Below are 18,858 nucleotides of genomic sequence, written 5' to 3' on the forward strand. Positions count from 1 at the left end.
TTGTTTATACGATTAAAATGTTTTACGGTAATTAATATGAAATTTTTGTAATTATTTGACTAATCATACCATCCATCATACATATGCAAGTGTGGGTTTTTAGCACGTGCTGGAAACCGCTTTATTGAACATTCGTTCACAATGTCAACGTACTCTCGACTAGCTTGGATAAGTTTGTAATGCGTTAAGAGAAAAAATGTAGTTTTAAAAGAGGTCCTTGACTTGTATTGTATTCACACGAAACTATTTGGGTTTTTTGTTGATTGTTTTGTGTGAGGAAGCCTTTTATTACATTGAATTCCATAGTTTGTAGCAGCAGATAATTAACTAAAAAAGAAATTTTCTTTCTTGCTTTCTTCCGCAGTTCGCAATTTCCCTGTTATCTTAATATTCGAATAAAGCGCACAATGGCGAAATGGCTTAACACAATTGTGGCGCTTCTTATTTTAAATATCTTCTCCTCGAACATTATAATAATTTTTGCTCAAACCGCAACATCGTTAAGTAATAATTTAGAGCCGGAGCCATCACTGCCAGAACCTAGAGCTTATATACCGAATGAAAATAATTTAGATTTTGTTTATCACAGTCATGAAGAATTGACCAAATTCTTAAGGTATGTTATGTTCAATTCAAAATAACAATAAATAATTAAAAATTTCAAAATTTGTTTTTTTTCTTTTTCTGTTCAAATGGGCAGAGCCACTAGTGCTCGTTATCCAAATCTAACGGCCTTATATTCAATTGGCAAATCTATCCAAGGTAAAGATTTATGGGTGATGGTAGTCTCCTCATCGCCCTATGAACATATGCTGGGTAAACCGGATGTTAAATATGTGGGCAACATTCATGGCAACGAACCGGTTGGCCGTGAACTCTTACTTCATCTAATACAATATTTAGTAACAAGCTACGAAACAGATCAATACGTACACTGGCTCTTGGATAACATGCGTATACATATTCTGCCTTCTATGAATCCAGATGGTTTCGCTGTTGCAAAGGAGGGCGCCTGCGAAGGTGGCCAGGGAAGGTATGTGATAATAACTTTTAAAATCATAAAATATATATGTTAATTGTACAATGTTTCGATGTTGATTAGATACAATGCTCGCGGCTTTGATTTGAATCGCAATTTTCCCGATTATTTTAAGCAGAATAATAAAAGGGGTCAACCCGAAACCGATTCAGTAAAAGATTGGATTTCAAAAATACAATTTGTCTTAAGCGGTAGCTTGCATGGCGGCGCCTTGGTGGCGAGCTATCCGTACGACAATACACCAAATGCTAGTAAGTATAATACGCACATCATTTACAATTTTCATTATCATCAAATAAGACGAAAATCCATTAGTTAACAGCGATACTCAAATTTTTTCTGATAAATATTAAAGTTAAATAAAAACCGATACGTAATTTAATCGTGCATTGAAGTCTTTAATTAAGTAATAGACGATTACTTGTATTACTACTAATTAGATCGAATTTGAGGATCGCTGCCGTAAAGACAAGGCGAAAAAAATTGACAAAAAAAAAAAGGATACACGCAGCCAAGCTCAAGCAGCCATTCATTACAAATCATTTTGTCATAGCATAACCGTAAAGATATTCGTTTAGTTTCTCTAGAAATCTTGTTGTATAAAGTTATGTTTCAACTTTTTAATTAACAACTAATATGGCGGCTAAAAGGAATTTGTAGATCATCAGCATTATGCGCCAGTGAGTAGTTAGTTAACCATAAGATTTTATAGATCTTGAAGAAAGCTATTAAGAAGCATGTTACGAAAGAAGTCTCAACGAGAAGCAACATTTTGATATGCGTTTTATTTTTATTTTTTTCTTTCTTCTTTTATTATCATTTTCTTTCATACTACATGTCCTTTGGGTGCAGTGTTTCAAACTTATGCCGCGTCGCCTTCTTTGACACCGGATGACGATGTCTTTAAGCATTTGTCTTTAGTTTATGCTAAAAACCATGCTAAAATGTCACGGGGTGTAGCCTGTAAATCGGCTACACCAGCTTTTGAAAATGGTATTACGAACGGTGCCGCCTGGTATCCGTTGACCGGTGGCATGCAGGATTATCAATATGTCTGGTATGGTTGTATGGAAGTTACTTTGGAAATCTCATGCTGTAAATATCCACCCGCTTATGAATTGCGTAAATACTGGGAAGATAATCAATTGGTAAAAAAAAAAAAACCAAATTAAACGATATGACAAAGAAAAATTCTCAAAAACTTTTTTTCAGTCTCTAATCAAATTCCTGGCTGAGGCGCATCGCGGTGTCCAGGGTTTTGTTTTGGATAGCAGTGGTACACCCATAGAAAGAGCTTCATTAAAGGTTAAGGGCCGTGATGTCGGCTTTCAAACTACTAAATATGGCGAATTTTGGCGCATTCTATTACCTGGTTATTATAAATTGGAGGTAAAATTTAAAAGAGAAACAAACATTTCTACACTTTTAAACCCACCGCCGGAACATAATAGATATGCTTTCGGGATCGAAAAATACAGTGGACTTTGCATTTATGTGTCACGGGTACTATCAAATCATGAAGTTATTTTTAGCTTTTTTTTTTTGCATTTTTCATTTTTGTGGGTGGGTTGATAGCATCGTTTTCGACATTAACATAGAGTTTTATGTCAATATATTTAATGGCTGCAGAGTTACACGTGCGGATGTAAACACACAAGTATGAGTTTTTTCGATTTTATATTTTGTCCGTTTTTGTCGAGCAAAGATTTTCTCCACCATTTTCTTTTCGCGAAATAAATAAATACTCTTGCGCGAAAACGTTGAAAACTTTATAGAAGACTTTTCAAAACGTACGACGACCGTTAATATCTACCGACGGAAGCTATGTCAAGAATATTAAAAATTTGATCATCAAAATTCGTCGATTGACAATTAAATATCTTACTGATGTTATGAGCATTCAATCTGGATCAACCCAAATCATAATACCCTACGCACGTACCATGCAAACGTGTTTCATTATACCGATCGATTTAGAAAATAATTCGAAGCTTTTCTTTTTATAAAAAAATGCATCTTTCTCACCTTTAAATTCTGAATCAATTTAATAATTTCCGGATGTTTGTAACTTGTAACTAGCACTGCAGAGCTTACTCAAAGACTTTATGACTGCTATTACGAATTTTTATATAGTCCATCCAAGGTGGAGGGTATTAAGACTTCGTCTAAGGGACGAATATCGTTTTTGCATTTGTTATTGCTGAGATTATATTAACAAATGTCTTAAAATAGATTTTTGCTGAAGGCTTTGCGCCACGTGAAATCGAATTTGTCGTAGTTGAACAACATCCCACATTACTTAATGTTACCTTACAACCGGCAAAGGTTAGTACAAATATAATATCAATGAATATGCAAAAAAATTTTTATTTCTTAAGTAAATAATTTTAATAATAATAATCATAATAATAAAATGCATGTTAGCATCCAAACAAAATTTTCTAAAAATATTCTAATTTCTTTTTCTCTATATAATCCTTTCTTTATTCTTGAAATTTATTTATTTAATTTATTATTATACTATGATTCCTCTAGCATTTAACTGCTACGCCCATTTTTAGAACCACAACAATAAGGATAGAAACTAAACGTATGAAATAAATAAATAACCCTTTCCAATTTGTTTATGTGGTGAATAGCTTGCGAACAATTTTTAGTAAAATTTGGTAAAATTTACTTATTTACATAAATAATTTTTATTTTTTTTTTATTTTTGTTTTTTTCTTTTTTTTTTTCCTTCTCTGATTAACATTCAAGTAGATTCGAGTGTATGACTATAAATATTTACTAAACAAATTAAAAAAAAAAAAAGAAAAGAAAAACATATTTCTATTATATAATTAATTCACTTTGAAATTTGTAAGTATTTAACAAATTAACCGTTTCGTCGTATTTAACATACATTTTTGTAAGTGTAGTATTTTTATCTTTAAAAAAAATTCGTAACATAATTTTCGGCTTTTTTATTTAATAACAAAAACGTATTCGACATATATTTTGTTATAAAAAAAAACAAAAAAAAACAAAAAAAAAAATCTCTTTTTAGCGTACGGACAGTGCGATCATACATCATTATCGGCCGTTGCCAGGATCACCGCAGCATTATCGTCCGCCACATCCTCCTCCACCCAGTTATAATAGCAATTCCGGCCTATTCTCTAGCATTACAAATAGTTTAAATAGCATATATTCAAATATATTCGGCTGATGTCTTCTCTCTTGCCTTGAAATATTTTTCGATTATCGAGTTTTATTATTAATCGCAATATTTTTCATTATCATTACCATCATTCATGTGGCAAGTTGTGAAAATTTCGACACATTTCAATAAAGTACTCTTACTGCCTTCCTCTTCAATTATATATGTGTATGCAAACATATGGACATACATCTTGTATGTTTTAATAGTTATATAATAATATATTTTTAAGCATATTTTTATTCTTTATATACATATTTATATGTGTATGTATTTTTGAATAGCAATTACAAGCAATATTCAAAAACGTTGTTATTGTTATTGAAGAAAAACAAAATCTAGTATTATTAATGCAATAAATTTAATGCTCCTTTTGTTGTGTGATTAAAGAAATAAATAAAATATGATAAAAATAAAAAAAAAAAAAAAATAACAATTATTAAGCGTTATAAGTATGATCTTCCAAACTATCTCGACTGTAATAGTGAAATTTTCCCTCGATTATCGAAGGCGGGTAGCTTGCAGCTAAAAGTTCACATTCTTGTGCCTGTTTTGGTCAAACAAAGTCAGGAAATGTCTCTAGTACGTAATGAGCAGATTGATGGTTAGAAGGAGTATTAGTAGACGGGGAAATAGAATTTACGTATATTCAATTTGAAAATAGAAAAATCGGGAATGACGGGAATGGATAGGTTGCTCGAAACGCGTAAAGTGCGGTTAAAGACCGACAAACGATAATATGTCGTATGGTATGCGGTTTTTGATTTACTACGGTCTTTTTCCCCTTTAAAAAGCAATAACTTTTTCATTATTTTACAAAACACAACCAGAAGCAGCTAAAACAACTCTAACCTGTAAACTAAATATCGGAATATCATGAAATTTTGACCCATTGATACTGTCTTAAATGAAATATCAACTGGTCAACATCGTTATGTTATCCTACGAACTTATTGAGCGATGTGTTATCATCGTCTTGCATTTTCTTCTCGTGTATTCGATATACATATATATAATATAAATATATATAATAATGCACGATTATACAAATCTTTCCTTCCCTTTCAGCAAAGAAGTCTGAATTTATAAAATTGCATATGTTGAACATACATGTAATGTAATTAAAATGGTAGAGGCAGCCAGGAAGGTAGGTTGTTTATTTCTTAAATGGTAAAAAATTTATTTTTCAATTTCTTATCGTCAACGTTAACGCCAGTGATGAAATTATGCGACAAAATCCATGAAATGCTTTCCCTATCACAAAGTCAGTTATATGAATTAGTTACACAGAAAATACTACGCTGTGTTGCAATTAATGAAATGCGCATACAGCGCAACACTGATTGGAGGTAACCATATCCATATCATTAAATTCAAAGTACAGCAAATTGTCCCTATGGCGAAAAAAAAAGAAAAGAAAAGGAAACCACCTGAACAAATGCCATCGAGAAATTGAAAACAAAGACCAGCTGACACCAATCACTCGACACAATAACCCTTATAATAGCGACTTACATGCATACACATTCTCAATTGCGATATGTGCGTGTTCAACTGCACATAAAAACAGCCGTTAATATACTTGTTCTATATAAAAAAAAAAAAAAAAAATAAAAAAAATTTGTATAATAATTGACCCGAGAGAATAATGTCACACACAGTGAAAATATATTTGAGAATAAATTTTTAATAATTTAAAAATTTTTGTATATTTTATTATATAATTTTTTCGTTAAAAAAAAAAAAAATCTTTCGCTAATTCGTGTTTTACATTTTAAACAATTTAAGCGTATTTTTTTCTTTTTTGGTTTAAAAAAAAGTGAAAAACAACACAATAAACAATTCGACCAAAAAAAAAAAGGTAGCGATTGCTAACGAAGGATTAACACATTATAAAGGTCCTTACCGTCGCATATAATTGCTATTGCCTCGACGAGCGTTCAGTATATCCGGTACTGTGCTTATACAGCGAAGCTATCATGTGTGAGTTCAACGGTAGGAAATTCTACGGATTTTCGATGCAAAATGATCCGGACCTCACAACATCAGCTAAAAATTTTGAATTCAAGGTAAAACGGCCTTTTCAACTATAAAATGCACTCCCTTGCTTATAGAAATTAAAGAAATCTGTAATTTTAGTTAATACGGAATAGATGGTATTTTACGAGCCCGCAAAATGTGTAGATACAAAATTGTATCAATAACACCGAGTCAAATCTTATAGCGTTGGAATTGGAATCCACTTAGCATGGTCGACCTGTTCGTTCCTTCGCCAATGTTTTTCTGCTTTTCTCTCTTTTTCTTTGTTAAGCCAATGCGTAGCTTAGAGATTTAAAAAAATTTTTGATTTTTTTCTTTCATAACCTCTAAATTATGAAAATGCAGACTCACAACGTATAAAGTGGAAGGAAGTATTGCCTTCGATTCATATGTCGTCGTCTTCTCTTTAGGTTTTCATATATATCGCAGTTGTTCACGCACGTAAGTCAAATTTTTTTTTTGGGGGATGAAAGCGGTTTTTTTCTTTTGTTTTTTTTTTTTTTTTTTTTGAATTACAATCAAATCGATTGTAATGACGTGTTCAAATCAGCCTGCCTTAAATGGGTGCGAGCAAACTGTTTTCAGATTTTCTCGATTTCCCTTTAAAGAATCCAAAGGGTCCAAAAATAGACTTCAAATTTTAATTGTGCAGAATTTTGCTTATAGAACATTAAAAACATTTCTCATATCAGGTTACAAAATTCAACTGATTCGGTCTGAAAGGAGATGCTTCTCCATACACATGACAACGTGTCAAATTAAGTCAACGGGTTGTAGATTTTTATTTCGTTACCAAAGCGTATGTTTTATAGACCAGATTTTTTCATCGCTTTAATAAACGAATTGCCATCAGATTCCCATAAACGAAACGAATTATTACCATCAAGCTTTTTCGTTGCATCTATGTTTGGTTCAACCGTCTGTCATTTATTGTTGGAATAGTGATAAGAATGGAAGTAGAAAGCTGAAAGCCCATAATCCAATAGAAATGTTGCTCGATATAAGCAGCAAACTATAATTTGCAAATCCTCACAGATCATCGTTTGGGGCTTCTACGAAAACCATGGTGAGAAACTAGCTTGGCTCGTAATAAGCAATCAATCGGAACTTACTTCTCCTCCTGTGAAAGGTGTTAATCGTGACTCTGCTAAAAGGTGCAAGTCTCGTTAGACTTTTAGCGAAATACGTGCGTCGAACGAATGAAAATGTCGTTAGAAATTAAAGATGATATTTGATTTAGCTTTAGTTGTCCATAAAGTGTTTTGGCAAGTTGAAAAGAGAAAAATTGCATATCACTATGAGCGACTCGATCAGCAGCAGTACGGTGTTGTAGAAATATTTTGCACTTTTCGAAAACAAAAAAACAAAAAAAAAAATGAATGTTAACAGTGTTTCGCACTTATTGTGTATCCGTAGTATATTAGGCCGGAAATGCTTGAGAGAGCTATACAAAAGGTCAACAATCACAATAAGGAAGATTTAAAAAATAAGTCTAAGAATTACAACAACTATTACAACAATTGCGGTCATACACGCGAAGAAGGGGGAGAATATAGTTTGATGCCTGCAGAACCAGATGTTGACTCACATATGACACGTTTCTTGAATGCCGATTACAAACGAGTGCGCAATTTAAGTGACAACGAAGTAGAAAAATTAATCGGCCGAGCTAAAAATAAACCACCAGTTTCGCCTAAAAAGTGCCGAGAAAGCCGTTTACCCGTGCCACATGCAATGCATGAATGCCATCGCGAACATAAAGATACCACCAAAACTAAAAATGCTTTACTTACAAAATATAAGAAAATTATGCGAGAAGAAGCCTGCTGTCAGACAAGTAGCGAAGATTTTGATGCATGCGGCAAATCGACGATGGAGAGAGACTATGCCACGGATAGTGTAGAAACTCATGCCTACTTGGAAGAATATCGGAAACCGAAACCACAATGGGTGGAAATTTTAGAGACGAGTCCGAAAGAACCACGCGTCGAAATGCATATTAGAGATGAATGTCAGCTTGTCGTTCCGCCATGCAAAGAGCAATTCGATTACTTTAGTATGCCATATCAGAACTACGACGCTCATTCCTTGCCGGCAATGCTTATGAATGAAATTGTAGCGGAAAATTTACGCATGGCCGGAACAAAGCATATGAATACCTATGAAGAATCTTCAACGGACAATAATTATATTGTCGAAGATAGCGACTTAGAGTTTGAGTATTATAATCGACCGATGTATACAAAATATTGCAAACCTCGTCCTCCTCTAAAGGATGATTCGTTAACGGCCTCAAATGATGAGGGTGGAGAGCCACATTTCATAGAAGTCGAGGTAAATATTAGATTCAAGTCCCCCTTCTTAGTTTATGTTCCTTGAGTGTTTTTCTTTTTTCGTAGCAGAACGACATAGATTGTTTTGATATGAGTTATATACGCAATGCTTCACCTATACAATTCACTGAAGTCACGGAAGAAACAAATGAGGACGCGGCCGAGGCAACTGAGGTAAGAGATGAAAATAAAAATTGTTAAAAAAAAAATTTTTTTTTAAAATTATTATTACTACATCTGCATCAATTTCAGTTAAAAGTTGATATTAATGTTAGGCAGAAATCCGAAGAGCAGCTAAAAGCTTTACCCGCGCCGCCACCACCACCACCTGATAGTCCCACAACAACGGATAGTAAAAAAGTAACTACGAGTAAGTTGCAATCGAAAAAACGTAAAATACGTAGCGGTCAGCAGCAACAGTCGCAGGCTCGTACGGTCAATAGTGCTAGCTCACGACCAGGTACACCCGTATCACGCTACTGTAGCACAACACCAGATGATTACAGTCCAAAAACGAAAGACACTCATAGCGAATCAAAACCTAATACGCCAACTGCACATCCAGCCGATAAAGATACTGACGAAACGGCTAAGAAGAAAGGCAAAAAGGGTCGATCCAAAAATCTAATAGTCAGTAAATCCATTGAGGACTTGAAAGCCGAAAAAGTTGTCATTTTCAATAAGATGACGAGCACTCAAGAGAAAATTATTGAAGTCTTGGATAAATTGAGGTTAGAATTTTAAAATTTAATTGAAAAAGAACAATTTTTTTTTTGTTCTTTAAACTTTCGCGTGAATGAAAATCGACATGAGTTGATCACAATTATACTTTATATATAAGACGAGAAAGAGTTTTACAGCAATTCTAAGCATTCGTTTTACCTTTGAATCCACCTAACAGTTTTGCTGAATTAAGAGAATAAAAAAATGTTTGTTTTATTTAGATTGAACCTGTTGGAAACAAATATACCAGAAAATGCTTTTGATAAGTCGCGTCGTCAGAAGAATGCTTTCGAGTTTTCAGTTCGATTTTCACGGAACTTTCTTTACCCTCTAAAAGGAATGGTAAGCGAAGAATACAATTATTATCTTTTTAATATCCGCCCGATTCATTTCACTTTCGATCAGATCAATGATTTGAAATTTACCCCCAGCGAGCAGTTCACGAGTCTGACCTCTAATGATGCATGCGCTCGTATATCCAATATCTATACTCTGCTACTTCAATCACTAAATACATATCAGAAACAACTCCGCTATTTTCTATTGGATCACGTACCGCAAAAGCTAACGATACTAATTGAAATGATCTATACAACTACTAGTGCATGCTTGGAGAAGAACATTTTTTCCACTCAAGATGTGGTGATTGATTGTTTGCAGCAACGGTGCTCGAAATTTATCGGTTTTCTTGAAGACATGCATGAGGGACGTTTAAATCACGCCCGTCAAAACTATCGAAAATTGACTTTGGAAAAAGCTCATTCCAAATATGATTTAAAAATGTTCATGAATGATTTAAATATGTACGAACCGAAACTTGTGCCAAAACAATCGCCAGAAAAGTCCTGTTCCAAAAAAAAATCCAAAGTAAGATGAAAAGTTTCTTAACTTAAATTGTCTTATGATCAAAATTTCAATATTTATAGCCAAAGAAAATGTCGAGCGATGTTAATGACGTGGCTATAGAACAATCAATTGAACACATTAAAGAAAAACCAGCTGAAGACGCAATTTCAACTCAAATGCAAGGCTTAGATGATAAGAAAAGTTCAGTATCCTTTTGGAAAATAGCTTCGCAAACTTACTTTAAAGGAAATGATGAGTGCTCACCAGGTACTAGCGGCTCAAGACAACCCAAGACAACAGCAGAAAAAATAGATAAGCAAGTTATTGAAGTTTTACAACATATAACTAAAGAACAAGTTAGACAAGTATTGGCACCAATCTTCGATTCATTGGGTGCCGCTCTTGGCAATCAGGTGAGTTGGTGAAAATACTTTCTCTTCCCTATTTTTGCCTCCATAAAAAAACAAATCAATACCCCTTTTCTATGTCTATTTATATATATATCTATATATATATAAAATAAATAACAACAACAACAACAACAACAACAAATTATAAAATAATAGACGAAATTCCCTAAGGAAGGATTAGAGGTGTTGCTAAAAATATTGAATCCTTCGAGTTGACGATTGTTGTTGATTCTGTTGTGAATTCTTTCTCTTCGTTGTCACGTTCGTTGCCTTCCTTTTAATCAAAAAAAGTAGAAAACAAAAAAAAAAAAAAAAAAAGTTGTAATCATTTGAAATTTTTGTTTAAAATTTTGTGTAAAATTTACCGAAAATAAAAACTGCAAAATTTTGTTAATGATACCTAAAATACTTTGACCTTTTTTATGAAAATAAAACAACATGAAAAAGGATAAGCAGGCTGGGCAGAGGCTTCCTTTGTTCCCTCGTCCCGATGCACACATGTAAATTTAAAGAGAATAAATTTTTAAAATATTTAATTTTTCTTAAAAGTGCATTTAAAACAGTGTCTGCTACGAGGCTTACATGACTGCCGACAAACGGCAGCATAATATAGATAGTATTTTTAGTGCAAATTCTTTACTAAATGGAGAAATGCTCCGGCACGGCCCGAAGAAAACTTTAGAAAGCGCTATGGAAATTTGCAAAGTTAAGCAAGAAAGAAAAAAAAGTCATACGTCTGTAGTCGCGATAGCAAACTATTCAGCGGCCAGGTTTTTTACATAAGCATAAAAAATTTGCTCCAGTTTTATTTTTTCTTATCTGAAAGCGAAACATCAGACTATTGGATATTCAACAACACGTCTTTAGCCAAAATGCTAGATCTAAGAAAGCCGATGTTATCTTGATATCGACTGTCGCTATTATTGAGCATTGCAGAGCTTGATTTCATATATGTCCCTATAGTTAATTTAGGATAGTGATCAGGTCTTTTACACTCGCATCAGTTTTTTCTGAAAGCGTAAAACATCAGATTCTGATTGGCTGTTCAGCAGCACGTCTTAGCGAAAATGTTAGATCTAAGAAAGCATCAAAGTCCCTACAGTTAATTTACTAAGGCAAAAATTTCGCTATGACCGAAATTTCGTTAAAAAGTAATCATAAAATCTTCATCCGTATGGCTACAAGCATTTGAACGCTTCCTCACTATATACCATCCTGTTGGATGGTATATATATATTCGAAACTAAAATCGCATACCTACCTAACTATAATTTAGTTTCATTCGAGGATATAATATATACGAGCGGTTTTCAATGCAGGCAGGAATTATATATATAGCGGAAAAGTTGCAATGCAATCTACTTTATGCTGAGTCCAGCGTTTCTTTGACGACGCTTTACAGGATATCTATCGTTGCATTGCGATTAAATGCAAATAAATGAAAAACGTTACATTTGTTTTATTTAAACTTCAAATTTTTTTCTTCATATTCGTATTCAATAAAATTTCCAAAAAAAAAAAAAATATGTCAATAATATCAATAAAAAATTCTAATTCAAACTCAAAAAAAAATATATATATATATATTAAGATAAAAATGATGTAAGCAAAAAAAAAAAAAATAATTAACAAAAATAAGAGAAGTTATTTATATATATAAAAAAAAAAAATGCCTTGAATTGATAGGGTATTTCTATTAAACAAGAACGTGCTCTATTAAAAAATGATGCGGATTGTTTCGATTTATATATATATATATATATGTAAACAAGTAAAAAAAAAAATGTAAAATGTTTGCGTAGATTTTTGTTGTTTACCGAGTAGAAAAAAACCGGTATACTTGTGGTCATGTTGGATTGATGATCATTTCTAGCCTCGATCTGCATATTGTTTGTTTTGTTTGTTTGTCTCTCCAAACTATTTGACATTCAATTTAAAAAAAAAAAACTACTTATATATATATATATACATATAAATATATATATATATATATATATATATATATATATATATATAGGAGAGGCGAGAAAAAATGTCGTCTACTAATAACTAAAAATGTTCGTTGTTTTCTTTTAATCAAATAAAAAAAAATAGCGAGATTTTTAATTATCCTAAGCGGTACACTCGGTGCAAACGGGCTTGTTTTCTTCCACAGTAAATGTAGCGGCGGTTATAGGATTTGCGCATTTCTATATAGAAAGGAAATAAAGATTAATTCATGATACTTCTTGTTCATTACTGCAAAGGCATATATTTTAAAAAATACTTACTTTACACTTGAAACATTCTCTATGCCATTTGGCGTCAAGTGCGACTATAGCGTTTTCCGTAATTGGTTTGGTGCAACCAGCGCAACGGGCAGCAAATAATTGTTCGAAATCATTCTTGCAGTAAGCTTTGCCTTCGCGTTCATAGAATGACGAGCCCACCAAGGGTTTCCGGCAAGGTCCGTCACAGCAGAAACACTGCTCATGCCAAGTCTGACCCAAAGCTTTAATAGTACGCTTTAAAAAATATGCATAAACAATAAGTTATTCACTGCTTTCTAAATGCGTGCGTATAAGAAAAACGTTTCAATGGCTTTTGCTTTCACACTTTTTTATTCTACTTTTACAAAAAAAAAAAAAAAACAAAATAATAATTTTTCTCTTAGATTCCCTGAAGATAATTTATTCAAGAGTTATGCTTGATTTACTTAAGCTATTATTTATTTTCTGCTTTTACCACACAAAGCAATTTATTTATTCAATACGTAGAAGCCTAACTAATCTTGAATATCATGTTCGGGAAAAAAATTATAGAACCTAGAGAGTACATCTGTTTCCCTGTGAAACGATCTTACGAGTTTCTTGCGATTTTCTCAACATTTTTAGAAAAGGGCAAGAGGACAGCTGTACTGTACAAGAATGAAAAGTATCCAATGGACATATGATAGATTACTGAATGAATACATTAGGCAATAGGCAAGCAACTAATTGAAACAAATTGATCGCATACGAAACGTAATAGCATTAAGAAAGTGTAGGTGGCTCGATCTCCACACATTTGAAACCCCTTCCTGAAGCTGTTATGACGAGCTACACTCTTGCTTTGTCTACTCAGAAAATTTTTATGTCGACTGAGCCGCCTCTCTTGACCTTTAATAATAACACTATTAAAAATCCAATCTCCCTCCTGTTCTCCAACGAAGGGCTGCAAATACTATGCTGTGTGCTAAATAAGACATATGTTGAGTGAGTTGTTGTTTCTAATACCATTCTCCCTGTCGCCCTCAAATTTGAACAGACCTTCCTGACAGCTTGATAGCAAAAATACTGAAAATCGATCAAAGTACACGCCTGCCATCGTTCAAATGGATTTTCCACAAATTTAGTCGCTAAAGTACAAGCGATATGTTGCAATGACGATAAATTTCCTCTTATAGCCTATGGGTGGATTGAACAGTGCCTATACAGAATACTCAATATAGTTGTGGACATGGAAAGATTAAATCGTAACCGTGATAGAATTGTTTCTCACTCTTCTACACTACAGAAGCTCTCACAGATATCAATCGACAATGGTAAATCGACAATACGACTTTAGATAATGGATTTCCTCATCCTAATGTTGAGTAAAGAAAGACTGACGAAGGAAAGGGCTACAAACATCTTTTAAGATAAAGCTCAAAGAAAGACCCAAAAGGGACGTTGACACAAACGATTCTTTCTTATTATCAAATTTTTTGTCTGACGTCAACTTTCCGCTATTTTCAACTACTATCTGTTACTTCTGCTATTTGAAGTTGACCTAATTTCGTTTGGTCTCTCTCTGCTGCCCCTCCTTTCGATTTTTTACTTAGTCTTAGTTGAATTTATGAAACTGCAAACGCATATTAAATATGTTTTAAAATGTAACGGGATAATCATAACATGCAGTATCTAATGCGATTTACCCTATCCGCTATCTGCCGTCTACTACATTAGTATAAGGTCGCCCGGTTTCATAGTATGGTAGGATAGAAACACTTCTTCATCATTGGCTTGCGAGAAAGGATTTCATCAGTTGTCCCTGTCTTTCTCATATGCCATCTTATAATCCTTAACGCGCAACGAGAAGGATATCACTTATTGGGTTTTCCATTTGACCTATTTCTTTCTTGCATGTAACATTTTGTTTTCTTTTTTCCTTTGCGGTTTTTCAATGCAATAAATAATCACGTTTATTGTAAACATGTGCATAATTTCTAAATGGCACTGAAAATAAGCGTAAAGGCTCATTAAATTTTTAATTTCATTATTATCGTTTTCATTTAAATATCGTTGAGAGACTATCAAGTAATGATTCACTCGATTTAAAGCAATAGAAAAAACATAGGAACAAAAAAAAAAACAAAAAATAAATCCAACTTAAAATTTTTGTTTTTTTTTTTGCTTTTTTTTTTTTTGTTTTGTTTTCTTTTTTCATTGTTTTGATAGTATAAAAAAAATAAACGCAAAAAAAGAAAATTGTAATATATTTCGGCTATGGCCGAATTCACTACGTTAAACTTAAACCTCGAATAAAAAATAAATATTAGTCTGTACTCTCTATATGCTATATGTCTCTGTCGCCCATATTTACTTTATTAACCCGGATGAAAGAACTTTTCAATGTTTTTGCCAAATTTTAAATTGGTATCTTCGTATGCTACATATAGACGACATATGGACGGACAGTAGCTGAGAAAGAGAATTAATAATAAGTTCCTAAAATCCCTAAAAACTCTCCTCCTTGATGTTGTGTTGCAAGCAAGCATCCTGACAAAAACATTATACCCCCAAAAAAAAAAAACCAAACCCAACACGCTGGCTATATTTAATAATGTAGGGCTATAGAGAAATCTACTTTCATAACACAGCAAGTGCATCTCAAAGTTACACCTACACAAAATGTAAATTTTATTTACAATTCTGCCTCTGTACAACATATAATAATAGAAATCAAAAACGATGAACTTGAGGAACATTTGAGATGAGAACAATATATACATTCGCTCATATTAGAGGTTTTTACATCGTATTCAATTTTAACAAAAAGAAGAGATAGCTGCCAAGAGTTGAATATTTTCATATTTTTTACTATTAAACAAGGCTTTCGGCGACTATCTTTCTTATCTATCCGCTGTTAAGGGGGTTCGCCGAAAGCCGAAATAAACATTGAAGAGGGAAAAGTTGAAGTTGAGATAAGTGAAAGTTGAAATTTAAATTAAATCTAAGCATTTCATCAATAAGACCGTAAATTATCCCCCCCATCCCACCCTCCCCGTCCACCGCCCCAAGTCAACCACCAACGTTCGGTGATGGGTATGAAAAACGCAATCAGATATCTAGCATATTCATATGCTTGTATGCGCGTATGTGTGTAAATACTATTTATAGGGTAACGAGGTATTTTAAAGTTCCTCTTCACGCAAATGAATATAGTTTTCATAAAATGTATGCATATTGTTAACTAAATCTCGTCAAAGTGCAAATGAGATTAGTCATGGTTTAACTCGGTTAAATTGAAGCCGTAAATGCGTCACAGACGGAATGAGTACAATTACAAAATGTTATGGATGAAAAACTTTCAAGAGCTAGCTAGCTACCAGTAGCTCTCTTCTCTGTCTAGGAAGTAAAATTCCTCAACGAACAAATGAATGAATGAATGAATGAATGAATGGTCGTCTGAAAGAAACCAAGAACCGCCATATTTTTAATTATATAAATAATAAGTTTATATATGATTGCTTGCTTTATAGACTGGTTTTATATAAACGCAACAACTAAGAATATTAAAAATATATGTAGTATTGAACGAAAATGAAAAAAAAAAAAAAAAAATTAATTTCATATATTACTTGCTGCTCTTTGGATTGTTCTTGAATACTTATAATATAATACTGTAGTCTTCTTCTTCTCTTTTGAGACAAACACGCAATAATATGATAATTAAAATTATTGTCAATTATTAAATAATGATAATTTAAATATAATTTAATGGCATTCGAATCTAGTGAGATAACACCACGAACGAACTACAACACATTAGCTCTAGTGCGTTTTAATAATTTATATATATATATATGGACAGAATATCGTATCGAAAGTGATGTCAGGGGCTTCAGTTCTTTTTATTAAATATTTGGAAACTTTACTAGTTCTCTTCCGGTAAATTAATTTACATATATCGTGGTAGGATCATGTCAATCGTTTCTCTTTGTTTTAAACGCATTATTACTCTAACCCGATAACCTTTTTTTTTGTACTCAACAACTTTACTCTATGGGAGATTGAAAAAAAAAACAAATGCAAATAAATACAAATATGTATGCATATACATATATTTTTCCATCTTTTTTTCTATAATTTTATGGAAATTTATATCGTCTATCTACGGCAGTTTATCAGCAACGAGGGAAAAGGAAAGTAAAGGTATTCATTTGTTTGGCCTCCTTGTGTCATTGTCAAGCGAGTGGGAAAACCTTTATTGCACATATCACATAGTTGGGCAGACGGACATGATTAGCTCGATCCCCAATCTGCAACTTGGAAAAAATGTGTACACTTTATGGGGTTTTTAAAGTTTGCTTTTGCGCGTTAAAAGTTTATTGAAAAAAATTACACTTCGATGCACTATAATATAGGGTAGGCGTGGTTAATTTTTTCCATTTTTGTACAACTGTTACAGCATTGCCCATAGTATATGCGTTCAAATTTTTATACACTTATCTGCTGTAGTGTATAAGCAATGCGGGGAAAACACCTCTTGAAAAGCACAGGTGTTTGCAGTTTACGTAATGCTGTGGGCATATCGTTCAAGTGATTTGACCCATTTTCAATACCAACCTGCGTGCAAGAAATTCCAATGTTTCTCCCATATTGAAAGTTGATAGCTTCATTTCTGCGATCAGGAGAATGTCTACAATAGACATTACATAGACGGAGAGACAGACGGACGGACATGCTTAAATCCATTTAGAACTTGATACTGATAATGAGTATATACACTTTATGGCGTCTATCTAAAAGCTTACTTCCGGGTGTCGCAAGCGTTTTGACAAAATGAATATAGTCCCTTAACGGATAAAAATGCGAATCATGAAAATGCAATATGGTTTATCAAACGAAATGAAAGTTGCCGAGTTATCGGCACACAAAAATGTATGTTACACGGTCGTTGCGTGAGGTTCAATAAAATGCACAACTATGTGCACACGTGAGTTTCATGGAGTTCAACGAAATATGCATAAATATACGCACGCGGTAGGTAATGCGTTAAAGAGTAACTATCGTAGCTGCATTATACACGCGTCCGCAATATTATGATTTTTTCATTCATTAAGTCGTAGTAGCCTTGAAAGTTTCAACAAAATATTGACAACAGGAGAGGAGACAACGAGTAAAAGATGTTTGGCTAATGTTTACATGCTGATCAACCTGATGCGTATTCTTTCAACTCTACAAACAAAACATGACAAAATTAGTGTACATTTATAGCACATGTATTATTGTTTAGCTGCGAACATTGCTCCTCTTCGACGAAATACACTCTCAACAATAATTGCAAAGTAATACAAATCGAAAAAGCGAACAAAGGAAATTTGACAAAGTCAAGCACAGCCAACAGTTGCGCATTTCTGAAAACACTTGTAAAAAATAATATCGATTATCGTTAAAAGAAATGTTTTGTGACGGTTGGTTTTGTTAATTCGTTGGCAAAATCCAGCTACTACCGCACTTTTTCTAAAGCAATATGCATAATATGACAGATGCAATGAATCAATTAAAATCTAGCAATAATGCCTGTGTGCGTCTCTTCTACTCCAACTTTTCCTCATACTTTTTATCATACTTTCGAATATATTGCTTTTGCCTTCTGTCTTGCTGTGTGCCTTGTCCTGCTGTCCTGTTTACCATACGACCTGTCACATATGCAAATATATGCTTTTTAGCTTACTTTGTCCGCCTATCTGTCTATCTTCTGTTACGTCGCAGCCAATCTTATCATAAGCCCCCAACCAATGAATTTGATGATTTAGCTTTGCAAGTCGTTTCTTCCAAATTTCTCAAATTCTAATATTCCTCGAAATGCATTTGCCACTGTGAAGATTACTCATAATGCATAATTTTGCATAACGAACTTTCAACTATTCAACTTTTTCCGTCTGTGCGTTGTGAGAGAAACGGGCAGTTGAAGATTCCAGTTACGTCATTTGTAACTAGAGAAACCAAGCCAAGGGGAAGATGCTCTTAAGAAAGACAAGAA

General features: G+C 33.3%; 3 protein-coding genes across 10 annotated transcripts in view; 2 read left to right on the forward strand and 1 right to left on the reverse strand.

Annotated features, from left to right (window-relative positions):
* Nucleotides 1–368: 368 nt before the first annotated feature.
* On the forward strand, nucleotides 369–4,527 carry LOC119644631 (carboxypeptidase M). 6 transcript variants are annotated; one of them, XR_005248546.1, is made up of 9 exons: nucleotides 369–616; nucleotides 701–1,033; nucleotides 1,103–1,290; nucleotides 1,678–1,719; nucleotides 1,892–2,187; nucleotides 2,252–2,428; nucleotides 3,272–3,364; nucleotides 3,575–3,705; nucleotides 3,800–4,176. XR_005248546.1 is itself a non-coding variant. In XM_038044264.1 (9 exons), exons 1-9 carry the CDS (start codon nucleotides 408–410, stop codon nucleotides 3,811–3,813), a joined length of 1,407 nt encoding a protein of 468 aa, XP_037900192.1. In that variant the 5' UTR covers nucleotides 369–407; the 3' UTR covers nucleotides 3,814–3,824. The 6 variants fall into 6 exon arrangements, 4 of the variants coding, with proteins under 4 accessions (XP_037900192.1, XP_037900188.1, XP_037900189.1 ...); XR_005248547.1 differs by having other exon boundaries at nucleotides 4,086–4,170; XM_038044264.1 differs by having other exon boundaries at nucleotides 3,575–3,629; nucleotides 3,800–3,824.
* Nucleotides 4,528–6,027: 1,500 nt separating this feature from the next.
* LOC119644629 lies at nucleotides 6,028–10,622 on the forward strand. Of its 2 annotated transcripts, none has more exons than XM_038044258.1 (7): nucleotides 6,028–6,307; nucleotides 7,695–8,612; nucleotides 8,678–8,785; nucleotides 8,864–9,342; nucleotides 9,556–9,676; nucleotides 9,740–10,201; nucleotides 10,261–10,622. In XM_038044258.1, exons 1-7 carry the CDS (start codon nucleotides 6,218–6,220, stop codon nucleotides 10,603–10,605), a joined length of 2,523 nt encoding a protein of 840 aa, XP_037900186.1. In that variant the 5' UTR covers nucleotides 6,028–6,217; the 3' UTR covers nucleotides 10,606–10,622. The 2 variants fall into 2 exon arrangements, with proteins under 2 accessions (XP_037900186.1, XP_037900187.1); XM_038044259.1 differs by having other exon boundaries at nucleotides 8,681–8,785.
* Nucleotides 10,623–12,553: 1,931 nt separating this feature from the next.
* LOC119644634 (transforming growth factor beta-1-induced transcript 1 protein) overlaps nucleotides 12,554–18,858 on the reverse strand; it is a 16,956-nt gene continuing 10,651 nt past the window's right edge. For both annotated transcript variants that reach the window (XM_038044267.1, XM_038044268.1), the window contains exons 4-5: nucleotides 12,861–13,094; nucleotides 12,554–12,779 (exon numbers count right to left, since the gene is read on the reverse strand). In XM_038044267.1, the coding sequence (XP_037900195.1) occupies nucleotides 12,702–12,779; nucleotides 12,861–13,094 (312 nt within the window). In that variant the 3' untranslated portion in view covers nucleotides 12,554–12,701. The remainder of the gene's footprint in view (nucleotides 12,780–12,860; nucleotides 13,095–18,858) is intronic.

This window comes from Glossina fuscipes, unplaced genomic scaffold (assembly GCF_014805625.2).
Source record: "Glossina fuscipes isolate IAEA_lab_2018 unplaced genomic scaffold, Yale_Gfus_2 0, whole genome shotgun sequence".
In the NCBI taxonomy this organism is placed as follows: domain Eukaryota; kingdom Metazoa; phylum Arthropoda; class Insecta; order Diptera; family Glossinidae; genus Glossina; species Glossina fuscipes.